Source organism: Gymnoscopelus microlampas, assembly GCF_963454915.1.
Source record: "Gymnoscopelus microlampas genome assembly, chromosome: 12".
Lineage (NCBI taxonomy): Eukaryota > Metazoa > Chordata > Actinopteri > Myctophiformes > Myctophidae > Gymnoscopelus > Gymnoscopelus microlampas.
Window position 1 is genome coordinate 2,719,837 of NC_139949.1, and position 27,193 is coordinate 2,747,029.

Below are 27,193 nucleotides of genomic sequence, written 5' to 3' on the forward strand. Positions count from 1 at the left end.
AACTGCATCCCAGATGTCCTTCTGGTGGATTTTGATTGGCTTGTCAGTGTTCCTGAGATTCATACAATCGCGCTGAAAGTTATCCAAACGATATCGTCCACGACTATATGTGGTTGTAGTTGTCATTAGATTTGAACAACATAATTATAATCATTGTCATTGTGCTTGGTGTGAACTGTGCTTTAAACCTGCATTCTCTCCTAATGGACAGAAGAAAAGATTTCTATGTGAAAAATGCCTCTACTTTCTCACTTGCTTTATTGCGTCAGTAAACATGACTTTATGCTCTCAATCGCTAGTTTCAAATCTTCTCCAACACATCAATAGATAGTTTGTTATGTAAATTACACTCTGATTTAGAGTAAAAGTAGACTTGGGGCGTTGTTGTGATTGCCAAGTCGCCCTACCACTGCGATCGGGATAGAGGCGCAGCAATGCGTATATTCCATGCTCCACCCTCTCGTCCAAATATGGTAACTTCTGACTGCAAAAATCCAAGATAGCGACGGTCCCCCGAAAAGAGAAAAAAAGTCAATTTAATGCCGAACTCGAGGCGTCAAAACAGGACTTCATTAACCACTGCGTCCCGGTCACTATGTCCCCGATATATTAGTCTGTGGGTTGCTCCCGGTACAGAGTGATCTTACAGTCTGCGGGATTCTCCCGGTACAGAGTAATGCCTGATTTGTTTCACTTGGTCGCACGTTGTGTGCCGCACTCTGAAAAAGATCAGATCTACAAGTAGACAATGCATATGGCAGAGTGTAGACAGTGTTTATATATAATTCATCCATCGTCTGGTTTCTCTGCAGTTGCTCACTGCCCCTGTCCCTCTACGATGATGACTAGGACGGGCGTGAGGTCCATGAGGTTCCTCAACATGTCCATGATGTCCGGGTGGTCCTTGGCCCCCTCGATGAACTCTTCCAAGGTCAGCTCACCTGAGGAGCACAAGGTCAACAGGGGTTACGCCTCAGTTTTTGTTGGGGGGCTGTTGCAGCTCGATTATTTTAACTGTGCGATACCGTCGTGCAACGAAGTATGACTCACAATTTCACACTTACAATGTAGTCATTTATCAGACACCAGCAGTATCGATACTTTGACTCAAGTACTGGAGTCGAGTACTTTGCCCACCACTGCCATTTTTGGGGGGTTTGACGGCAGTGGTGGATACAATACTCAACTCCAGTCAAAGTATAGATACTCCTGGTCAAATATTACTACACTACAAGTGAAAGTGTCTGTGTCATATTATTTTTTCTTGAGTTGAAGTACCGGAGTCCTTTTTAAGTATCGCCCCTTTTTAATCTACTTTTAATCTTATTGCTCTCATATCTTACTTTTCTCTTTTTAGGTTTCGAGAGCCTGTAAGGCTTCGAACCCTATTACATCTCTACACTTTCATTATTATTAGGTTTCGAGAGCCTGTAAGGCTTCGAACCCTATTACATTCCTTGGCTTTCATTAGGTTTCGAGAGCCTGTAAGGCTTCGAAAGCTATTACATCTCTACACTTTCATTATTATTATTCTTCCGCCGGTTTTGCCAGTTCTGGCCTAACCGCGTGGTCACTTTTTATGAAATTCGGCAATATGGTAGAGGGCTATGCCAAACGGCGAAAACCCGAAACTCACAAACATTGGCCAAAGGGTGGCGCTGTAGCACTCAATTGAAATATGCCAACTTTGAACAGGTACAACTCATGCCCTGTTTGACCCACAGCCATGAAACTTCGATGCACACATGCGTCTCCTCATGCCTAACAACTTTCACACTCTGACTTTTGACCTCTGACCTTTAGATCTCCCACCATTTCGAATTCTATGAAAAGCAGTAAAAAGCAGTAAAAAAATCACTTCTCCTGGGATTTATGAGCAATCTGTACGAAACTGTATACACATGAACTTTGGACCAATGCCGACAAACGTAACTTAGCGGATTTTCCATAAGTGAAAACGTTAAGCTTTTATAAGCCAATGAAAATTGCAGCTTTTTTAAAATTATTCATCTGCCCCTAACACATACATGCAGACTCACATTTGTTTGACACTTTGCAATATTGTAGAGGGTCCTTCCAAGTATCACTGAAACCAATCTTACTCCAATTGGTCAAAGGGGGGCGCTATAGCAATTTTTTGAAAATGCAAACTTTAAACAGGCAAAAGTCATGCCTCGTTTGGCCGACAGCCGTTAAACCTGCTTACACATGTGCCTTGACTCATGAGGAACACATGTATCACTTTGACCAGTAAGCTCTGCCCTTAGATTGTCTGCAATTTTGAGCAGTTTGAAAAACATTTAAATCCAGGATTTCTGAGCAATTTGCGTGAAAGTGTGTCATGTGTTTGAACTCCCTTTTCACTGGTTCAGGTGTGTAGGTTCAATAGCTTGATAGCTTAATCATCTGCCTTGAAACCACAGGGTTGCTGGTTCGAATCCCACCTCAGGTAGACTTGATTATAATTGCATTGCACAAAACATGACTGTATCAATGAGGAACATATCTATCACTTTGACCAGTAAGCTCCGCCCTTAGATTGTCTGCAATTTTGAGCAGTTTGAAAAACATTTAAATCCAGCATTTCTGAGCAATTTGCGTGAAAGTGTGTCATGTGTGTGAACTCCTTTTTCATCAGTTCGGGTCTGTTGGCCCAATGGCTTAATCATCTGCCTTGATACCACAGGGTCGCTGGTTCAAATCTCACCTCATGCAGACCTCAACTCAATTGCATTGCACACAACATGACTGTATCAATGCATGTGCAATTGTTAAAGATAACGAGAAATGCATACTTGAAAGTAGTTATTTTCAATGTATGACGTAATTCATTTGCCCTTTTGTTTTGTGTTGTTGGATTCTCCTTTCTCACTATCTGATGCTGTCGATTCAATAGCTCCACCAGTAGAGTGTGAGCCTCATGTGCCGAAGGTCCCTGGTTCAAATCCCACTGATTACAGTTTACATTTATATTGCATTATACAAAACATGACCCTGTTAATTCAGACATGTGCAATTTTTAAACAATAACATGAAATGCTTTTTTGAGAGTAGTTGTTTTTTATGTATGACATACTTTCTTGTGAAAATAGCCGATCTACAATCTCACAACTTTTCAGATAGCAACGCGTTGTGAGCTTGTAGGTCGACTATTTTCACTAGTTTCCAGTCCGAGGAGACAAAAAAAAAACTTTATTGGTAAATGTTTTGTGAACCAGTGATCTACAGTAGTTAGCGAAATAGAGGCTTGGTTCATAATGGACGGAAAAACCTATAGATATCAACAGACACCATCAGGGAGGCCATATCTCTAGCTCAATGAGAAGAGAGGCAGCCTGTGAATCCATAGGTCGCTGGTTCGATCCCTGTCCCCAACAATGCGTTGAGGTGATCATCATTTGGAATTCCCCCTATTCCCATGGATTGGATCCACCCCTCTCACTCATCACCAATCACACCTGCCACATGCACAGTACAATTTTTAGGTACTTTTACTTTACTACTCTACTCTACTACAATTACAGCAGATGACAGCTTTAGTTACTTGTTACTTTGCAGATGTAATTATTAATACAACACCTACAGTAACCACATACAGCCGATCTACAATGTGACGCGTTATGAGCTTGTATGTATATAATAAGCAACCCATGCTGTATGATAACTTACCACATATGAAATCCAATTCTGTCTATCCAATGGCTCAGTCTGTACTGTGGCCATAGCTGAGTGGTTAGTGAGCCCACCTAAGGAGCCAGAGGCCCTGGTTGCCCCAGGTACGATTCCAGGCCAGGCCAGCAAATGCGTCGATGAAATGAAATTTGTCCCTGAGCTAGACTCTTAACCCCTAATTGCTCACAGGCCCTCATTGGAAACAAGACCGCAAGGACTTTCATGAACGGACCTGGAATTATCCTTATCCTTTACACTGTCTACCCACAAGTCTATAGGTCCCTGGTTCAAACCTCAATTTAACCGGTCCAAATATAATTTACTGAACAAAAATCATGACTTTGTTAATTAATGCATGTTCACTTCTTCTCTCTCGCTCTCTCTCTTACTGCCTCTCTTTCTCACTGCCTCTCTCTCTCTCTCCCTCTCTCTCTCTTTTCTCTCTCTCTCTCTCTCTCTCTCTCTCTCTCTCTCTCTCTCTCTCTCTCTCTCTCTCTCTCTCTCTGTCACTGTCTGTCTGTCTGCCAGTCTGCCACTCTGTCACTGTCTGTCTGTCTGCCAGTCTGCCACTCTGTCACTGTCTGTCTGTCTGTCTGTCTGTCTGCCAGTCTGCCAGTCTGCCACTCTGTCACTCTGTCACAGTCTGTCTGTCTGCCAGTCTGCCACTCTGTCACTGTCTGTCTGTCTGTCTGTCTGCCAGTCTGCCACTCTGTCACTGTCTGTCTGTCTGCCAGTCTGCCACTCTGTCACTGTCTGTCTGTCTGCCAGTCTGCCAGTCTGCCACAGTCTGTCTGTCTGCCAGTCTGCCACTCTGTCACTGTCTGTCTGTCTGTCTGCCAGTCTGCCACTCTGCCACTCTGTCACAGTCTGTCTGTTTGTCTGTCTGCCACTCTGTCACAGTCTGCCAGTCTGCCAGTCTGTCACAGTCTGCCAGTCTGCCACTCTGTCACTGTCTGTCTGTCTGCCAGTCTGCCAGTCTGCCACAGTCTGTCTGTCTGCCAGTCTGCCAGTCTGCCACAGTCTGTCACAGTCTGCCAGTCTGCCAGTCTGCCACTCTGTCACAGTCTGCCAGTCTGCCACTCTGTCAAAGTCTGCCAGTCTGCCAGTCTGCCACTCTGTCACAGTCTGCCAGTCTGCCATTATTCTCGAAACCGCTCATTGCTGCTTGCAGCTATATTTATTATTATTATTCTTCCGCCGGTTTTGCCAGTTCTGGCCTAACCGCCTGGTCACTTCTTATGAAATTCGGCAATATGGTAGAGGGCTATGCCAAACGGCGAAAACCCGAAACTCACAACCATTGGCCAAAGGGTGGCGCTGTAGCACTCAATTGAACATGCCAACTTTGAACAGGTACAGCTCATGCCCTGTTCGACCTACAGCCATGAAACTTCGATACACACATGCGTCTCCTCATGCCTAACAACTTTCGCTGTTTGACTTTTGACCTCTGACCTTTAGATCTCCCACCATTTCGAATTCTATGAAAAGCAGTAAAAAGCAGTAAAAAAATCACTTCTCCTGGGATTTATGAGCAATCTGTACGAAACTGTATACACATGAACTTTGGACCAATGCCGACAAACGTAACTTAGCGGATTTTCCATAAGTGAAAACGTTAAGCTTTTATAAGCCAATGAAAATTGCAGCTTTTTTTAAATTATTCATCTGCCCCTAACACATACATGCAGACTCACATTTGTTTGACACTTTGCAATATTGTAGAGGGTCCTTCCAAGTATCACTGAAACCAATCTTACTCCAATTGGTCAAAGGGGGGCGCTATAGCAATTTTTTGAAAATGCAAACTTTAAACAGGCAAAAGTCATGCCTCGTTTGGCCGACAGCCGTTAAACCTGCTTACACATGTGCCTTGACTCATGAGGAACACATGTATCACTTTGACCAGTAAGCTCTGCCCTTAGATTGTCTGCAATTTTGAGCAGTTTGAAAAACATTTAAATCCAGGATTTCTGAGCAATTTGCATGAAACTGTGTCAAATACATGTTTGAGGCCCTTTTTCACAGGTTCAGGTGTGTTGGTTCAATAGCTTGATCGCTTAATCATCTGCCTTGAAACCATAGGGTAGCCGGTTCGAATCCCACCTCAGGTAGACTTAATTAGGTTTCGAGAGCCATCAGGCTTCGAAAGCTATTACATCTCTACACTTTCACTATTATTAGGTTTCGAGAGCCTATCAGGCTTCGAACCCTATTACATCTCTACACTTTCATTAGGTTTCGAGAGCCATCAGGCTTCGAAAGCTATTACATCTCTACACTTTCACTATTATTATTATTCTTCCGCCGTTTTTGCCAGTTCTGGCCTAACTGCCTGGTCACTTCTTATGAAATTCGGCAATATGGTAGAGGGCTATGCCAAACGGCGAAAACCCGAAACTCACAACCATTGGCCAAAGGGTGGCGCTGTAGCACTCAATTGAAAATGCCAACTTTGAACAGGTACAGCTCATGCCCTGTTCGACCTACAGCCATGAAACTTCGATACACACATGCGTCTCCTCATGCCTAACAACTTTCACTGTTTGACTTTTGACCTCTGACCTTTAGATCTCCCACCATTTCGAATTCTATGAAAAGCAGTAAAAAGCAGTAAAAAGCCTACTCCTCCTGGGATTTATGAGCAATCTGTACGAAACTGTATACACATGAACTTTGGACCAATGCCGACAGACGTAACCAAGCGGATTTTCCATAAGTGAAAACGTTAAGCTTTTATAAGCCAATGAAAATTGCAGCTTTTTTTAAATTATTCATCTGCCCCTAACACATACATGCAGACTCACATTTGTTTGACACTTTGCAATATTGTAGAGGGTTCTTCCAAGTATCACTGAAACCAATCTTACTCCAATTGGTCAAAGGGGGGCGCTATAGCAATTTTTTGAAAATGCAAACTTTAAACAGGCAAAAGCCATGCCTCGTTTGGCCGACAGCCGTTAAACCTGCTTACACATGTGCCTTGACTCATGAGGAACACATGTATCACTTTGACCAGTAAGCTCTGCCCTTAGATTGTCTGCAATTTTGAGCAGTTTGAAAAATATTTAAATCCAGGATTTCTGAGCAATTTGCATGAAACTGTGTCAAATACATGTTTGAGGCCCTTTTTCACAGGTTCAGGTGTGTTGGTTCAATAGCTTGATCGCTTAATCATCTGCCTTGAAACCATAGGGTAGCCGGTTCGAATCCCACCTCAGGTAGACTTCATTATAATTGCATTGCACACAACATGACTATATCAATGAATACATGTGCAATTGTTAAAGATGACGAGAAATGCATACTTGAAAGTAGTTATTTTCAATGTTTGACGTACTTCATTCGCGCTTTTGTTTTGTTTTGTTGGATTCTCCCTTTTCACTGTCTAAGGCTCTGTATTAGATAGCTCCACCAGTAGAGTGTGAGTCTTATGTGCCGAAGGTCCCTGGTTCGAATCCCACTTATTACAGTTCACATTTAAATTGCATTGTACAAAACATGACCCTGTTAATTCAGACATGTGCAATGTTTAGACAATAACACGAAATGCTTTTGAGAGTAGTTGTTTTTTATGTATGACATACTTTCTTGTGAAAATAGCCGATCTACAATCTCACACCTTTTTAGATAGCAACGCGTTGTGAGCTTGTAGATCGACTATTTTCCACTAGTTTCCATTCCGAAATATATTGAGCAGTTTGAAAAACATTTAAACCAAGGATTTCTGAGCAATTTGCGTGAAAGTGTGTCATGTGTGTGAACTCCCTTTTCACTAGTACAGGTCTGTTGGCCCAATGGCTTAATCATCTGCCTTGAAAACACAGGGTTCCTGGTGCGAATCCCACGTCATGTAGAATTCATTATAATTGCATTGCACACAACATGACTGTATCAATGAATGCATGTGCAATTGTTAACCAGTAAACTCCGCCCTTAGATTGTCTGCAATTTTGAGCAGTTTGAAAAACATTTAAATCCAGTATTTCTGAGCAATTTGCGTGAAAGTGTGTCATGTGTGTGAACTCCCTTTTCATCAGTTCGGGTCTGTTGGCCCAATGGCTTAATCATCTGCCTTGATACCAGAGGGTCGCCGGTTCAAATCACACCTCATGCAGACCTCAACTCAATTGCATTGCACACAACATGACTGTATCAATGAATAAACATGCAATTGTTAGTTGTTGTTGTTAGTTGTTTTTTATGTATGACATACTTTCTTGTGAAAATAGCTGATCTACAATCTCACACCGGAAGAACCTATAGGACGGAAAAACCTATAGATATCAACAGACACCATCAGGGAGGCCATATCTTTAGCTCAATGAGAAGAGAGGCAGCCTGTGAATCCATAGGTCGCTGGTTCGATCCCTGTCCCCAACAATGCGTTGAGGTGATCATCATTTGGAATTCCCCCTATTCCCATGGATTGGATCCACCCCTCTCACCTGCTCTCACTCATCACCAATCACACCTGCCACATGCACAGTACAATTTTTAGGTACTTTTACTTTACTACTCTACTCTACTCCAATTACAGCAGATGACAGCTTTAGTTACTTGTTACTTTGCAGATGTAATTATTAATACAACACCTACAGTAACCACATACAGCCGATCTACAATGTGACGCGTTATGAGCTTGTATGTATATAATAAGCAACCCATGCTGTATGATAACTTACCACATATTAAATCCAATTCTGTCTATCCAATGGCTCAGTCTGTACTGTGGCCATAGCTGAGTGGTTAGTGAGCCCACCTAGAGAGCCAGAGGCCGTGGTTGCCCCAGGTACGAATCCAGGCCAGGCCAGCAAATGTGTCGATGAAATGAAATGTGTCCCTGAGCAAGACTCTTAACCCCTAATTGCTCACAGGCCCTCATTGGAAACAAGACCGCAAGGACTTTCATGAACGGACCTGGAATTATCCTTATCCTTTACACTGTCTACCCACAAGTCTATAGGTCCCTGGTTCAAACCCCAATTTAACCGGTCCAAATATAATTTACTGAACAAAAATCATGACTTTGTTAATTAATGCATGTTCACTTCTTCTCTCTCGCTCTCTCTCTTACTGCCTCTCTTTCTCACTGCCTCTCTCTCTCTCTCTCTCTCTCTCTCTCTCTCTCTCTCTCTCCCACTCTGTCACTGTCTGTCTGTCTGCCAGTCTGCCACTCTGTCACTGTCTGTCTGTCTGCCACTCTGTCACTGTCTGTCTGTCTGTCTGTCTGTCTGTCTGTCTGTCTGCCAGTCTGCCAGTCTGTCACTTTGTCACTCTGTCACAGTCTGTCTGTCTGCCAGTCTGCCACTCTGTCACTGTCTGTCTGTCTGCCAGTCTGCCACTCTGTCACAGTCTGTCTGTCTGTCTGCCAGTCTGCCACTGTCTGTCTGTCTGCCAGTCTGCCAGTCTGCCACAGTCTGTCTGTCTGCCAGTCTGCCAGTCTGCCACTCTGTCACTGTCTGTCTGTCTGCCAGTCTGCCACTCTGCCACTCTGTCACAGTCTGTCTGTTTGTCTGTCTGCCACTCTGTCACAGTCTGCCAGTCTGCCAGTCTGTCACAGTCTGCCAGTCTGCCAGTCTGCCACTCTGTCACTGTCTGTCTGTCTGTCTGTCTGTCTGTCTGTCTGCCAGTCTGCCAGTCTGCCACAGTCTGTCACAGTCTGCCAGTCTGCCACTCTGTCACAGTCTGCCAGTCTGCCAGTCTGCCACTCTGTCAAAGTCTGCCAGTCTGCCAGTCTGCCACTCTGTCACAGTCTGCCAGTCTGCCATTATTCTCGAAACCGCTCATTGCTGCTTGCAGCTATATTTATTATTATTATTCTTCCGCCGTTTTTGCCAGTTCTGGCCTAACCGCCTGGTCACTTCTTATGAAATTCGGCAATATGGTAGAGGGCTATGCCAAACGGCGAAAACCCGAAACTCACAACCATTGGCCAAAGGGTGGCGCTGTAGCACTCAATTGAACATGCCAACTTTGAACAGGTACAGCTCATGCCCTGTTCGACCTACAGCCATGAAACTTCGATACACACATGCGTCTCCTCATGCCTAACAACTTTCGCTGTTTGACTTTTGACCTCTGACCTTTAGATCTCCCACCATTTCGAATTCTATGAAAAGCAGTAAAAAGCAGTAAAAAAATCACTTCTCCTGGGATTTATGAGCAATCTGTACGAAACTGTATACACATGAACTTTGGACCAATGCCGACAAACGTAACTTAGCGGATTTTCCATAAGTGAAAACGTTAAGCTTTTATAAGCCAATGAAAATTGCAGCTTTTTTTAAATTATTCATCTGCCCCTAACACATACATGCAGACTCACATTTGTTTGACACTTTGCAATATTGTAGAGGGTCCTTCCAAGTATCACTGAAACCAATCTTACTCCAATTGGTCAAAGGGGGGCGCTATAGCAATTTTTTGAAAATGCAAACTTTAAACAGGCAAAAGTCATGCCTCGTTTGGCCGACAGCCGTTAAACCTGCTTACACATGTGCCTTGACTCATGAGGAACACATGTATCACTTTGACCAGTAAGCTCTGCCCTTAGATTGTCTGCAATTTTGAGCAGTTTGAAAAACATTTAAATCCAGGATTTCTGAGCAATTTGCATGAAACTGTGTCAAATACATGTTTGAGGCCCTTTTTCACAGGTTCAGGTGTGTTGGTTCAATAGCTTGATCGCTTAATCATCTGCCTTGAAACCATAGGGTAGCCGGTTCGAATCCCACCTCAGGTAGACTTAATCATAATTGCATTGCACACAACATGACTATACCAATGAATACATGTGCAATTGTTAAAGATGACGAGAAATGCATACTTGAAAGTAGTTCTTTTCAATGTATGACGTACTTCATTCGCGCTTTTGTTTTGTTTGGTTGGATTCTCCCTTTTCACTGTCTAAGGCTGTGTATTGGATAGCTCCACCAGTAGAGTGTGAGTCTCATGTGCCGAAGGTCCCTGGTTCGAATTACAGTTCACATTTAAATTGCATTGTACAAAACATGACCCTGTTAATTCAGACAAGTGCAATGTTTAGACAATAACACGAAATGCTTTTGAGAGTAGTTTTTTTTTATGTATGACATACTTTCTTGTGAAAATAGCCGATCTACAATCTCACACCTTTTTAGATAGCAACGCGTTGTGAGCTTGTAGATCGACTATTTTCCACTAGTTTCCATTCCGAAATATATTGAGCAGTTTGAAAAACATTTAAACCAAGGATTTCTGAGCAATTTGCGTGAAAGTGTGTCATGTGTGTGAACTCCCTTTTCACTAGTACAGGTCTGTTGGCCCAATGGCTTAATCATCTGCCTTGAAACCACAGGGTTCCTGGTTCGAATCCCACGTCATGTAGAATTCATTATAATTGCATTGCACACAACATGACTGTATCAATGAATGCATGTGCAATTGTTAACCAGTAAACTCCGCCCTTAGATTGTCTGCAATTTTGAGCAGTTTGAAAAACATTTAAATCCAGTATTTCTGAGCAATTTGCGTGAAAGTGTGTCATGTGTGTGAACTCCCTTTTCATCAGTTCGGGTCTGTTGGCCCAATGGCTTAATCATCTGCCTTGATACCAGAGCGTCGCCGGTTCAAATCTCACCTCATGCAGACCTCAACTCAATTGCATTACACACAACATGACTGTATCAATGAATAAACATGCAATTGTTAAATGAAACGCTTATTGAGAGTACTTGTTTTCAATGTATGATGTACTTCATTCCCTCTTTTGTTTTGTTTTGTTTTGTTGGATTCTCCCTTCTCACTGACCAAGGCTGTGGATTGAATAGCTTGATCAATACAGTGTTAGTCTCATGTGCCAAAGGTCCACGGCTCAAACCCCACTTGTCACAGTTTACATTTAAATTGCATTATGCAAAACATGACCCTGTTAATTCAGACATGTGCACTTTGCTCTCTCTCTCTCTCTCTCTCTCTCTCTCTCTCTCTCTCTCTCTTTCTCTCTCTCTCTCTCTCTCTCTCTCTCTCTCTCTCTCTCTCTCTCTCTCTCTCTCTCTCTCTCTCTCTCTCTCTCACTCTGTCACAGTCTGCCACTCTGTCACTGTCTGTCTGTCTGTCTGCCAGTCTGCCAGTCTGCCACAGTCTGTCTGTCTGCCAGTCTGCCACAGTCTGTCACAGTCTGCCAGTCTGCCAGTCTGCCACTCTGTCACAGTCTGCCAGTCTGCCACTCTGTCAAAGTCTGCCAGTCTGCCAGTCTGCCAGTCTGCCACTCTGTCAAAGTCTGCCAGTCTGCCAGTCTGCCACTCTTGTCACAGTCTGCCAGTCTGCCATTATTCTCGAAACCGCTAATTGCTGCTTGCAGCTATATTTTATTATTACATTTCATTCTTATTACTTTCTTGTGTATATTTCACTGTGTGGACCTGTATGAGTGAGTGACAAATGAACCCTTCTTAATTAATTGATTCATCTTAGAATCCATACATTTCCACACGTCTACATTTCATACTTACTTACTTACATTGAACAATGTGTTTCAAGCACAAATGTACACATCATATAACAGCCTACTACTAATAACACTACTGAAAATTAATGACATAATACTAATAAGAATAGCAATACTAATAATACTAATAATATGAATAATAGGCTTCCTCACCTTCTCCATTAACATCAATCCTTTGAAATATAAGAGAGACAATCTCCTCTGGATTGATGTCTCTGTTCCGTGTTATGTCCTGGACAGCCTGAGACAGACAGACAGACAGACAGGCAGGCAGGCAGGCAGGCAGGCAGGCAGGCAGGCAGGCAGGCAGGCAGGCAGGCAGGCAGACAGACAGACAGACAGACAGACAGACAGACAGACAGACAGACAGACAGACAGACAGACAGACAGATGGAATAAATAACAGCAACATGTTGAAATACATGCTGCATAACATATAGGCTATATGCATAGCAGCCATATTGGAAAGAAATTGGGTCCATTTGGTTCCATCACCCATAAGGGGGCATTTAGAACCCTCTCAAGGAACCAGGAGTGTCCCTGTACCACACTTTGAGACCCACTGGTGTAGCAGAGTGTTTCCAGTGAGCCAACATTCAACAATATCAGCACCCCTGACTCTGTTTGACCAGAATGGAACAGAGCCTTCATTAGTGTCATTGGTAACACCTGTGAATGAAGTAAGGAAGAGGCCCAATTTATTTCCAATATGGCTGCTGTGCAAGTGTGCATAGAGCCTATTGTTAGTGTTAACTGACCAGACTTGAGTGATTGACTGATTTTTATTGAGAAAAATCGGTAGCCGGCGCTTTTGTCCTGCCCTTTTTCTTTAAACTCTAAAATGCAACCTCTTTCAACCAGGTCACTTTAACCTGAATATTATACAGAAATAACAGTAGAGTTGTAACGTAACCAAATGCACCTGCACATCAACAATAATGTTAATAATGTGTCTTCTTAACTGAGACGGTGTAGGAGAGACGGACGGTATAGGACGGACAGACAGACAGACAGACAGACAGACAGACAGACAGACAGACAGACAGACAGACAGACAGACAGACAGAGACATAAAACTAAAGGCTGTCTGTATCGTCCTCCAGGAAGCAGGTCACACTCAATGAGCTCATTGCATGCTAGCGGCTGTCCCGTCCTGGATACTAATTAGATGAGATCATCCTGAGATTAAGATGTCTAAATTCAGCCGTAATCCCGCAATTAATCTAATTAATTAGTTAATTAATCTAATTAACAATGATCTCTGTGAACTCATTAGGCCAGAGAACACCCATTTTATCCTGACTCAACTACCGTTTCTAGCTAATAACATACTAGTACACCTGTATAGTAGAGTGTGTTATAGAATAGAATGTATACAATTGGGGTGGTTGTATTTGGTCTCCCTGGTCTTCTATTGAGACATTTAGATCCTGTGTCTAGGTGAGACATGACCTTTGACACCATCCTGTTTCTGGTTTGACACCAATTTTGACCTGAAGGTCAAAACAATCAGGCAGGCTCTATTAGTTCAGTGGTGGTAAAAAAAAGACAACAAAAAAGCAGGGTTAAAACATTTCAATAATGAAGCAGAGGACAAAATCCCCCAAGATCCCCCCCAAAAATCTTGAATTACAAGTACAACGTTTAGAAAAACGTCCAGTCATGTTCTGTCCTTTAAAAAGTGTTAAAATAATCTGACAGCTGGATCTAATTATAACCATCTATAAGCAGTGGTGTAACGTAACTAAGTACATTTACTCAAGTACTGTACACTTTTGAGGATTATTTTTTTTACTTTAATGGAGTATTTCCCATTTTCAATACTTTCATTTACTACTCCACTCCATCTCAGTGGTAAATATTGTACTTTTACTCCACTACAATTATTTGAAAACTTTAGTTACTAGTTACTTTGCAGAATAAATTATTATATTAGAAAACACACATAAACCACTTTAGCCCTAATTATACATAGGCTATTTGAAAATAGCCCGATCTACAAGCTCACTAATGAGCTTGTAGATCTGCTATTTTCAAATATTCTATAATTTTACTTTTGGTACTTTAAGTATATTTTGATACCAATACTTTTGTACTTTTACTCAAGTAATATTTTGAACACATTTTGTAACAGAGTACTTCTACATTGTGGTATTGATACTTTTACCTAGGTAAAAAATGTCAGTACTTTTCCACCACTGTCTATAAGTTGACTTGTAAGGATCCTATTACACTAACCATGTTGTTCTTTCCTTCTAGTATGTTGGATATATTGTACAAATGTATTTATTAATTACATTTTTCTGCATGTCTATCCTAATCTCTCAAGAACAGATTCAGAGCTGCGCTACTGAATCTGTCGGGAGTCCCGTTCAGAACGTGTGAGCGCCTTCAGATCAGGAAGCAGGCCGCACTTTACCCAATCAAATGCAATGTAACAATGTTGTTGCCTTGAGTTTTACCGTGAAAATGGTCTCCAGCTCCTCCCTGTCGATCTTGCCGTTGCCGTCCTGATCAAAGAGTTTGAAATACCACTTTAACTTCTGGTTGATCTCTCCTTTCAACATGAGACTGACCGCTGCTATGTACTGGACAAAGTCTATGTAGCCGTCCTGTAGAGAGAGAGAGAGAGAGAGAGAGAGAGGGGGGGTAAATACAGAATATTTTGAATGGTACATTTATATAGCGCCTAAAAGCGCTTTATAATGTGCATTACATTCACCCATTTGCGCGCGTGTGTATGTGCGTGGGTGCGTGCACGCGCATGCGTGCGTGATGCGTGGGTGTGTGCAAACACCACACATAACCAAGGAAGCTCGAAAGCTTGTTTCCATTGTGGTCTTTTCGAAAAGGAACGGACGGTTTGAGAAAACAGAACAAAAAGAAAGAAACAGCTGTGTAGCGTAAATCATACCAAACGACACAAAACACAACAGTATAAACAATATTCTACGTGAATTAGCATGGACAGATGTAAAAAAGGACACATCTGGATCATGTTAAATTAGGGGCATAGTTTTGAAGAGGTAGTTATGCAGCCATCTTTCGTGTGAGGATTAAAAATTGGCCTTTGAGACCATGGACTCGTGGCCACTTTAGGCTAATAAACGTAACCCTTTTTTATTTAAGATGCAGTTTAAGGATTCATCTAATCCAGTCTTCGACAGGTGGTCCGGGACCCCTAGGACTGCCAAATCTTTGTGAGAAGGAACTTTCTTTGCATTTTTTACATTAACCACTTGAACACTAGCTGGGATCTCCCTATTCCAAATAATTCTAGTCAATAGAGTACAGAAGTCCTGACGTCACTCGTTCATCCCCTGGTTCGTAAAGTGATTTCTCTATGGAGAATAACATTGGGTCAGCTTAGAATCGTCTCATATAAGAATTGTGGTCCAAAAATAAACAAACTGTCTCGGCGATATTGTCAGGGAGGAGGTTCTGTATCGTTTATGACAGTCAATCACTTATATTTGAGACAGTCTGTTTCTGGCGAAACTTTAACTAATTCGGCGGAAGTAACATTATCGTTTTCTCACCGTCAGTTGATGCTTCATATCCATAAGAGTCAAACCGCCGGGGTCATTTGTTTATTTTTGGAACACAGTTCTTATTTGACGCGATATTAAAGACGTCTATGGGAATGCAGAACGGGGCTGATAAACCGCGAACCAGGTAGGATGTGTAAATTATGTCAGACTTCGGTGCTCTATTAGTCATGTTTTAATGGAGTTACAATAGAGTCAGAGTCATTTTACAACAGAGTCAGTGTCCTCAGTGACACAGCATTCATCCTGGCTCGGAGATCTTTGGGTCAACTCTAAGATCTCTGAGCTATAAGCTGCTTATCAGGACACTCTCAGGACACACACACACACGCACGCACGCACGCACGCACGCACGCACGCACAAACGCACACACACACACACACACACACACACACACACACACACACACACACACACACACACACACACACACACACACACACACACACACTCTGTGTATTCTATAGCCTGGCTGGCTGTGTTGTTTTGCTATGACTTTTGAAATCAGTTCTTTCCCTGATGAAGCATGTTGGCATTTTTATAGAATGAAATTAGTTTGAACTTGACTTCCTCTCCTCCACATTTGCTCGCATCTCCTCTTCCTTTTTAAGTCTACATTCCCGCTGATCCTAAAATCACCTTTAAACACTTTTAAGACATTTTAACTCCTGTGAACACCCTCTCTCTCTCTCTCTATCTCTCTCTCTGTGTCTCTCTCTCTCTCTCTCTCTCTCTCTCTCTCTCTCTCTCTCTCTCTCTCTCTCTCTCTCAAAAACACCCTGGACAACTGTCCACACGTCCTAGACTCTTGACCCTTCTCTAAAACACCCTGGACAACGCTCCACACGTCATAGATTCTTCTCTCTTCTCTAAAACACCCTGGACAACGCTCCACACGTCCTAGACTCTTCTCCCTTCTCTAAAACACCCTGGACAACGCTCCACACGTCCTAGACTCTTCTCCCTTCTCTAAAACACCCTGGACAACGCTCCACACGTCCTAGACTCTTCTCTCTCCTGGATCCCAAACTGTAGAACAACCTCAGATCCTAGATCAGTGACATCAACCAATAGTAAGGAGCACACGTATCAGTGATATTACATGGAAGAAATACCCTGCTGTCCTACTATAAAATAAGGAAACCTGTCTGTCTGTTTGTCGGTTTATTAGCGCGTGCACGTGCGCACACACAAACACGCACGCGCGCACGCACGCACGCACGCACGCACGCACGCACGCACGCACACACACACACACACACACACCAGAGAGAAAGAGAGAGCTCAATAGAGTAAACTTATAAAGGTTATAGCAAGCAACACAGCTAGCCAGGCTGTATAGCCTATAGAATACAGTGTGTGTGTGTGTGTGTGTGTGTGTGTGTGTGTGTGTGTGTGTGTGTGTGTGTGTGTGTGTGTGTGTGTGTGTGTGTGTGTGTGGGTTGGATGGCTCTGGGTTGGATGGCTCTCCTTGGCAGAGAGACGAGAACTGCATTGGCATCTGTTCTTATATAAAGCCATACTTGGAGATTGTCCTAGCTACATCTCATCATTTTTGGAATGGGCCCCCGCTGGACCCTATCACACCCGTTCAAGTAGTTTTCTCACATTTAAGGTGCCCAAGGTCAACTCTGAATTTGGTAGATCTGCTTTTAGCTTCTGTGGTCCTACCACATGGAATGACCTGCAGACTACATTGAAATTAACCACTCTAGTACCTTTCAGTCGTTTTAGAACTCTGGTGACCAAACAGGTCACCACAATGTGTAATTGTTTTTAGAACTCTGAAAAATGCTGTCTTGATTTCTTTTTGTAACTTTTTTTATATCTCACATGTACTGTATGCCTTTTTCCTTTTCAATTCCCGGATGTAAAGTATTTTTAAAACTGTGATGTTGTTGAATTTGCACTGTATTGTATTACTCGACGACACTGCAAATGAGTTTAATTACTCAGTGTAATTTCGAGAATAAATAAATCTTGAATGAATGAATGAATGTGTGTGTGTGTGTGTGTGTGTGTGTGTGTGTGTGTGTGTGTGTGTGTGTGTGTGTGTGTGTGTGTGTGTGTGTGTGTGTGTGTGTGTGTGTGTGTGTGTGTGTGTGCGCGTGCGCGTGTGTGTGTGTGTGTGTCAATAAAGCAGGTAAGCAGAACATCTCATTAGAACACGGTCTCATCTGTAGCACTCAGCAGCACGCTACAGTGGCATAATAGTCTTTTACCTGATGACCATTTTCATGCACTTTTGATGAGTACATTTTTTTATGAGTTGATATTTACGATCTGAAAATGATAAACATTACATATTTTTGCACTCCTGATAAAAAGGCTCAGCAACAGGTGCGTTGGTGGGGTAAGGAGAGGGAGGTAAGGATGGTGGGGTAAGGAGAGGGAGGTAAGGATGGTGGGGCAAGGAGAGGGAGGTAAGGATGGTGGGGCAAGGAGAGGGAGGTAAGGATGGTGGGGCAAGGAGAGGGAGGTAAGGATGGTGGGGCAAGGAGAGGGAGGTAAGGATGTAAATAATGCCCTACTTGATCATACCACAGGTCACACAAAAACATCAAAAGTATCAGATCTACAAGCTCGAAACACAAGGCGACACCCCCCCCTCTTCATCCCACTTTAAACGGGAAAAGTGTCATTTATTATGATCAGAGTTGTTAAGTAACTAAGTACATTTACTCAAGTACTGTACTTAAGTAATATTGAGGTATTTTTTAGTTTACTGGAGTATTTCCAATTTTCAATACCTTTACTTCTACTCCACTACATCTCAGAGGCAAATATTGTACTTTTACTCCACTACAATTATTGGAAAACTTTAGTTACTAACTTTGCATATATAAATTATCATATTATAAAACATACATTAACCACTTTAGCCCTATTTCATACATAGGCTCTTTGAAAATGGCAGATCTACAACCTCACAGCGCGTCACATCGCGGCATGTTGTGAGCTAAGTAGATCTGCTATTTTCAAGCATTTTAGTACTTTTACTTTTGGTACTTTAAGTATATTTTGATTCCAATACTTTTGTACTTTTACTCAAGTAACATTTTGAACACAGGCCCTTTACTTGTAACAGAGTACTTCTACATTGCAGTATTGATACTTTTACTTTACGAAATTGTGAGTACTTTTCCCACCACTGACTGATTAAAAACTATGTTGAAATCTGGGCCGATAGCTGATGTCCGATTATTTGCATTGTCAAATTGATCAATACTGATATTACATTACAAGTTTCCATTAGGGTTTACCATACACGTATTATACAGTATCTGTGATTCTGGGTGCAGATGCATAATGCTAACAAACAGTGCATGTTTATTACCTGATGTATTAGGCCGAAGATGCACAATTCTAAAAATGTACACATAGTATTTTTATGTGACATATTTCCAACTTGCTGACTCTTTTGAAAGCTTCTCCAGAAAACACTGATTAAAGATTGAGCCTTCATCATCAGCTTCACATTCAAACGTAAATATTATAAAACAAAATATTGGGTAAAAAATATATATATCATTTCTATAGCGATTCGATAAAGATTGCAAAAGATGCATTTTTAAGGCAGATATTGCAGGTACTGATATACGGCCGATATCGGTGCATCCCTACTATAAACATCTTAGATTTAGGCATACATCCAGGGCCGTGGTAAGGGATCAGGAGGCCCTATAGGCAAACTCCAGCATGAGGCCCCTGGGTTGGGACCCATATGTGGGTCGCGGACCAATTTTTAAGGGTCGCGGACCAATTTTTAAGGGTCACGGACCAATTTTTAAGGGTCGCGAGTAAATAACCCTTAATTGTTTGTTTCCTACATTTAGTTTTTCATTATTTCAAAAGATGAAAAACTGTTTTTCAAAAAATATATATATGTTTTTATAAATATATATTATATATATCTTTCTTAAAGGAGTGGAAATAGCAGATCAAGCTATACTTAATTACATTTAGAAATATAAAGAGTGAGAGAGAGAGTTTCAAACTTTCAAAAGTTTATACCAAGCTCACCTCTCCTCTCACACACTAAATACATGTAGGCCTATGTGTGTGTCCACAGACAGACAGACAGTGTCTGTCTGTCTGTCTTTCTGATAACTCTATTACAATCTCACTACTTCATTACAAGTTATATTCATAGTGAATTGTTATGAAATTAAATAATAGCACATATTATTGGTGTCTCACTCTCTTTCTTTCTCTCCAATGGGGGCATTCAGTCATAAAACATTGTTTTTCAGTCTGTTGTCTCAGTCAGTATAACTACAGTATAGCACTTAAACATGTTATTATGAAGAAGAATAGCTACTTTCATTACTGACATCAAAAACAAAACATTGAAGTAGAACAATTCAATTTGAAGTGAAACACACATTACCATGTCAAAGCCAACATGTGTGGTGGTTTCTGTGGCTAATGTGTGGCTGTTGTGTCAGATTTCAGACACAGATCACTTGAAAGTCCGAATATTTTCACATTGCAATTAGCTACATGCTAAAACCATCCACAAAGTTAACATTTATTTGTACATTCATTGTTTTGTTTTGTTTTGTTTTGATTGTGTGTTCCACTTTTGCTTTGGCAATGTAAACATATGTTTTCTCATGCCAATAAAGCTCCTTTGAATTGAATTGAATTGAATTGAATTGGAGAGAGAGAGAGAGAGAGAGAGAGAGAGAGAGAGAGAGAGAGAGAGAGAGAGAGAGAGAGAGAGAGAGAGAGAGAGAGCCTCTCACCCACACATTCACTCCTCACAAAGAGAGAGAGAGAGAGAGAGAGAGAGAGAGAGAGAGAGAGAGAGAGAGAGAGTCTCAACTGAACTTTCTCACGCGATGTAGATTGTGCTGATTCAAAATAATTTAAAAGGGTCTCGAATGGATTGGAAAGCTGTTTATTTCTATTTATATATATATATATATATATATATATATATATATAGAAGAACAAAAAAAATGAAAAAAAAACTCATGGGGTCCCCTGCCTGTGTGGTGGCCCAGGCGGCCGCCGAACCTTGCCTACAGCAAAGCACGGCCCTGTATACATCAACTTATTCAGTAGCTAAAGAACAGGCTCACCAACAACACCATAGATCAGGTTTTCTCAAAGTGGGTGCCATGGCACCCCAGGGTGCTGTGATGCCAGTCCAGGGGTGCCAAGGGAATACTTTGATAATATTTGGAATCGACCAATATCCCTCACATAGGTTTTGAGCTTAAACCTCAAGGACAAAATAATTTCCTCTTAGCCATCCAGGATACAAGTCCGAAAGACAATGAATATTTTAGGTGATCGAAATGACAAAATGAAAGATAGAGGGGACGCACAGTATGCTTTCAACTGTGTGTTCATTTGAATGTTGTGGTCGCCATCATCATCATCTTTTAATAATAAGAATAATGATACATTATGTATCATTATGTATATTATGTCAATACCAGGGGCGGCCATAGCTGAGTTAGTGAGCCCGCCTAGGGAGCCAGAGGCCCTGGTTGCCCCAGGTACGATTCCAGGCAAGGCCAGCAAATATGTCGATGAAATGAAATTTGTCCCTGAGCAAGACTCTTAACCCCTAATTGCTCACAGGCCCTCATTGGAAACAAGACCGTAAGGACTTTCATGAACGGACCTGTTAAAGGAATTATCCTTATCCTTAATATGCACATTATGTTCATGTGAGCTAATGAGTGAAAAGTAATGCAAATGTAATGAAATACATATATACCGGGTTAGGGGTGCCCTGAGCCCCAAACAGTTTGGGAACCACTGCCATAGATTAGACATAATGCGCCTGCAAATGCTATATTATCCTTTACATTGATGCTCAAATCTGAATGCACCTCACACCACAAAAAAATGGATCAGGCGACTGCAGTTGATTCAGAATACTGCTGCTCGAGCCCTTACTAATGAAGATGGATATGGAGCACATCATTCCAGTTCAATGTGTCGCGATGCTATGCAATGTGAGCTTGTAGATCTGCTATTTGCAAAAAAAGGATAAACCCCTTGAGATGTGTCATCTAATTTTCTAGGGGGTCCGTAGCACAAATGAACAGGACATACAATACAAACAAACAAAAAAAACATACAATACACAAGAAAAAATACAACATGCAGGCAGACAAGACAAGACAAGAGCTCTCCCAAAGCTAGCCACTCCCACCCCACCGGTTCAACCCCAAGTAGCAAAATTCATATGGAGACAAAAACCCATTAGTACAGGAAAACCATAATACAGATACAGACATGCACATGCAGTAACATGCTCAATCAGAGTACAGGCATTGGGCATTAAGCAAAACAGTATCCCTGCTGTCCAGCAGAAACCAGCTAACTCTAAAATGTTAATTTTTCAGGAAATGACAAAAACAAAACAAAAAGTGGAGTTAGGAGGTTTTGTTCATCATTGATAAGAACAGCTAAATGGACCTCCAAGCTCACAATGAGGTTGGAGGTCAAAGGGGGTGGAGCCTGGAGTCAGCAAAACCAGCTAACTCCACCCCCATTTGGTGGACTAGTTTAGCAGAAAGTTTGAGGATCCAATGGAGTTCGCTGCTTTTGTCAGAAGCGCTTTTTAAAACTTTTCATTGGTTCAATATTTTTTTAAACAACACAAAGACGTAAAGGGTATTCAATAGCACTGATTTATGGAACAAAATGCAAAAGGCTCGAAAGTCCCATAGCCTTAAGGAGAACTCCTTCTAAGGCTATGGACCAGAGCTAGGTGAGGGACACACAAACCCTCCTGATTCTACTGACTGTCTCTCTCACTCTCTCTCTAACACACACAGACGCACGTGCACGCGCATGCACACACACACACACACACACACACACACACACACACACACACACACACACACACACACACACACACACACACACACACACACACACACACACACACACACACACACACACACACACACACACACACACACAGGGATCAGAAATCCTGCAGGGTCAGTGGTAATTAGCTCGCTGTGTTAACATGCTCTAAGCTCATTAGCCAGCGAGCCAATAGAAAGTGACTGTCTCCATATATAGCCTGACGAGAATAGAGAGTTGTTTGAAAAACCACAGTGTATATGTAGCCTATGTATTTAATCAGTGTGGAAAAAGTACTCACATTTTTTACTTAAGTAAAAGTATCAATACTGCAATGTAGAAATACTCTGTTACAAGTAAAAGGCCTGTGTTCAAAATGTTACTTGAGTAAAAGTACAAAAGAATTGGCATCAAAATAGACTTAAAGTACCGAAAGCAAAAGTAGTAAAATGTTTGAAATTAGCAGATCTACAAACTCACAACGCGTCGCGAGCTTGTAGATCGGCTATTTTCAAATAGCCTATGTATAAATTAGGAATTAGCAAAGTAACTAGAAACTTAAGTTTTCAAATAATTGTAGTGGAGTAAAAGTACAATATTTGCCTCTGAGATATAGTGGAGTAGAAGTAAAAGTACTGAAAATTGGAAATACTCAAGTAAAGTAACAAATACCTCAAAATTGTACTTAAGTACAGTACTTGAGTAAATGTACTTAGTTACTTTACACCACTGTAATTAACTCCAATTAATGAAGAAGTAATTGTTTTTTGGATAACAAACTTTCCGGTGAAAGAATGCCATCAACAGTGAATATGAAAGACAACCAAAGAACAGATTTTTGGGCAGGATCTCCTCTGAGTGCACTGAGGATGATTCTAGCTGAAGCCCTCATCCAATGTAATTTTGACTATACCTCATGGTTCACAATATCAATGTCACTAAAAATAAGCTGCAGACCTTTCAGAACAAACTAATAAGACTACAAGGTCTGGTCTTCAACCCATTTAGACCTGAGGCCGATTCTAAAAACACCTTTTAAAAATCCTACCCTAAGTTTTCTGAAAACTAAACATTTTATTCAAATGAATTACAAAAAATAATGTGGCTATATACTGTATACAGCAACGAATACACCAAAACGGTGTATTCGGTGTATAAATTGTTACTTCTTTGTGTTCCAGGTCTAAATACTGTAGGCATAACACCAGAAGGAGCTCATCTCATAAGGTCTTATTTCTTCAAAATGTGGGTACAAATACATCATTCTATGCTGCCACCAAAATGTGGAATGACCTACCAAAACACATGAAGGAGCTTGACTCCCTACCCTAACTCAAAACGGACCTAAAATAATTCCTTTCATCAACATGCAAGTGAACAACTCCTTGATAGTAGAATCCCCTGACCCCCTCCCCTACTTTCTCTGTGAATATACCTTATGATTCTACTGAGCTTTATTCCAATACGTTTCGTAGTATATTTTGTATTGCATTGTATTGTCTGTATCATATGTATTACAGGTGAATTGAGTGCAATACACCGCAATGGAATTCATTTTTGTGTTATCCTTTTAGCATATTAAGCTTTGACTGTACTACCAACTGTACAGTTAATAAGCATGTTAATACAGTATTCAATCAATCAATCCATCCATCCATCCATCCATCCATCCATCCTCTACACTAGGGACACTAGTATTTCCCTCTACATCAGATCTCTCACATCTCCAACAATAGCCGATCTACTATCTTACAGCGGGTTGCGTTTGCGATGAGTTGTGGAGCTTGTAGATCGGCTATATTTTGCCCGATTTTCACCCCAGAATAGGGATGCTATAGGGTTCAACCACTGCATAAGTATCAGTTTTACAGATACTGCATACATTGTTGAGTACAATGTACATTTTGGTTCTATTCTATAGATGACTGCAGACTGACAACATTTCTCCCAAATAGGCTCTATGCAGAGCAGCCATATTGGAAAGAAATTTGGCCTCTTCACAGGTGTTACCAATGATACTAATGAAGGCTCTGTTCCATTCTGGTCAAACAGAGTCAGGGTGCTGATATTGTGCATGTTGGCTCACTGGAAACACTCTGCTACACCAGTGGGTCTCAAAGTGTGGTCCAGGGACCCTCATGGTTCCTCGAGGGGGTTCTTTTTCCCTTTACGGGTGTGTAACACTGACAGTTATGGGGGTCTTTGAAATTACACATTATGAGAACCACTGTGCTACACTAAATGGAACAGAGCCTTCATTAGTATCACAGGTAACACCTGTGAAGGAAGTGAGGAAGAGGCTCAGTTTCTTTCCAATATAGCTGCTGTGCATAAAGACAATAGTATTAAAACCAAAGTGGTCAAAACAGCACAAGAGTGTTTTCAGATCCCGGTTTCAAGCCCAGTTTCTAGTACAAAACACTGAAGTTGGCCTTCAAGGCATGGCACCCCCATACCCTCAGAGCCTGATCCAATCCCACAACCCTTCCGGCTCACTTACATCAGCTAACACAGGAATGCTGCACATACCTTCCCTAAAACACCCTGGACAACAATCAACACGTCCAAGACTCTTCTCTCTTCCATAAAACACCCTGGACAACGCTCCACATGTCCCAGACTTTTCTCCCTTCCATAAAACACCCTGGACAACGGTCCACACCTCCTAGACTCTTCTCCCTTCCCTAAAACACCCTGGACAACGCTCCACACGTCCCATACTATTTTCCCTTCCCTAAAACACCCTGGACAACGCTCCGCACGTCCTAGACTCTTCTCCCTTCTCTGCAACACCCTGGACAACGCTCCACACGTCCTAGACTCTTCTCCCTTCTCTGCAACACCATGGACAACGCTCCACACGTCCTAGACTCTTCTCCCTTCCCTAATACATCCTGGACAACGCACCATACGTCCTAGACTCTTCTCTCTTCTCTTAAACACCCTGGACAACGCACCACACGTCCTAGACTCTTCTCCCTTCCCTAATACACCCTGGACAACGCTCCACACGTCCTAGACTCGTCTCCCTTCCCTAAAACACCCTGGACACCGCTCCATACGTCCTAGACTCTTCTCCCTTCCCTGAAACACCATGGACAATGGCAACGCTCCATACGTCCTAGACTCTTCTCCCTTCCCTAAAACACCGTGGACAACGTTCCACACGTCCTAGACTTTCTCCCTTCCCTCAAACACCCTGGACAACGCTCCACACGTCCCAGACTATTCTCCCTTCCCTAAAACACCATGGACAACGCTCCACACGTCCTAGACTCTTCTCCCTTCTCTACAACACCTTGGACAACGCTCCACACGTCCTAGACTCTTCTCCCTTCTCTACAACACCCTGGACAACGCTCCACACGTCCTAGACTCTTCTCCCTTCTCTACAACACCCTGGACAATGCTCCACACATCCTAGACTCTTCTCCCTTCCCTAATACACTCTGGACAACGCTCCACACGTCCTAGACTCTTCTCCCTTCCCTAAAACACCCTGGACAACGCTCCACACGTCCTAGACATCGTATACTCTTTTCTCTTCTCTAAAACACCCTGGACAACGCTCCACACGTCCTAGACTCTTCTCCCTCCCGGCTCCCAAACTGTTATCCCAACTGGATGTTAAGTGTAACACAACATGCATGTGGAAGGCAGCTTTACGTATGTCAGCTGAGCTGTCAGTTATTAGTCATGTACCCATTTCATAGATACGTTGTACAAAAGATACAAAAATGTATCATGGCTGCACCACACACGCACACGCACACACACAAACACGCTTGCACGCACACACACACACACACACACACACACACACACACACACACACACACACACACACACACACCTTATACAGGGGCAGGAAACTAAAGCAGAGGCAAGGATTTCACCCCGATCTGCCCGGCAAATCCAGTGTGTGTGTGCATTGTCTGTGCATGTGTGTGTTTGTGCGTGCATGTGTGTGTGGTGAGTGTGTGGTGCACTCCTGTACGCATGCGTGTGCGTGCGTGTGCATTGTGTGTGCATGTCTGTGTGTGCGTGTGCATTGTGTGTGCATGTCTGTGTGTTTGTGTGCATTGTGTGTGCATTGTTTGTGCATGTGTGCGTGCATGTGTGTGTGCGTGCGTGCGTGCGTGCGTGCGTGCGTGCGTGCGTGCGTGTGTGTGTGTGTTTGTGTGTGACTCACCCCGTCCAGGTCAAAGGTGAGGAACACCTGGTCCACGTAGCTGTTGGCGTTCTCGCTCATGCCCTTCAGGCCCAGGATGGCCTTCAGCTCAAACAGAGTGATGAGGCCCGACGGAGACTCCCGCATGAACTTGTTGTACCAGTGGTGCATGTCCTCCGCCAGGATGTCGTCCAGGTTCGACCCATGGTTACCCATGGTGCCCTCTGTCTGTCTGTCCTTCTGTCTGTCTGTCTGTCCGTCAGGAAGCGCCCCAACCTCCACCTCCGACAAAACGGTAGGACAGCGAGGTCGACGCCAGTGAGCCGCTCAGGTCAACGGCTTTATACCGTTTAAAACAATGAAAAAAAACGAAAAGGTTCAAATCAATGATGAATAAATACAAGTTGAATCAATTTAAACTGTGCATAATTAGCCCTGGACTCGCAGATAAAAAAAAACGCGCTGTACAA

The 27,193-nt window shown here is 42.4% G+C and overlaps 1 protein-coding gene across 1 annotated transcript; it reads right to left on the reverse strand.

Annotated features, from left to right (window-relative positions):
* Window positions 1-650: 650 nt before the first annotated feature.
* On the reverse strand, window positions 651-27,116 carry LOC311057109 (guanylyl cyclase-activating protein 1-like). The gene is made up of 4 exons (XM_084074039.1): window positions 26,745-27,116; window positions 14,626-14,775; window positions 12,317-12,404; window positions 651-941 (listed from the first exon to the last, which is right to left on the reverse strand). Exons 1-4 carry the CDS (start codon window positions 26,937-26,939, stop codon window positions 817-819), a joined length of 558 nt encoding a protein of 185 aa, XP_083930165.1. The 5' UTR covers window positions 26,940-27,116; the 3' UTR covers window positions 651-816.
* Window positions 27,117-27,193: the final 77 nt, after the last annotated feature.

Bases quoted from the DNA above. Each gene is read 5' to 3' on its own strand.
- LOC311057109 (XM_084074039.1), bottom strand. From the start codon at position 26,939: ATGGGTAACCATGGGTCGAACCTGGACGACATCCTGGCGGAGGACATG. The intron at 12,405-14,625 runs GTAAAACTCAAG...TGTCTGTCTCAG, and splicing joins AGCTGGAGACCATTTTCACG to GCTGTCCAGGACATAACACG. The intron at 942-12,316 runs GTGAGGAAGCCT...TGTGCTCCTCAG, and splicing joins GATTGATGTTAATGGAGAAG to GTGAGCTGACCTTGGAAGAG.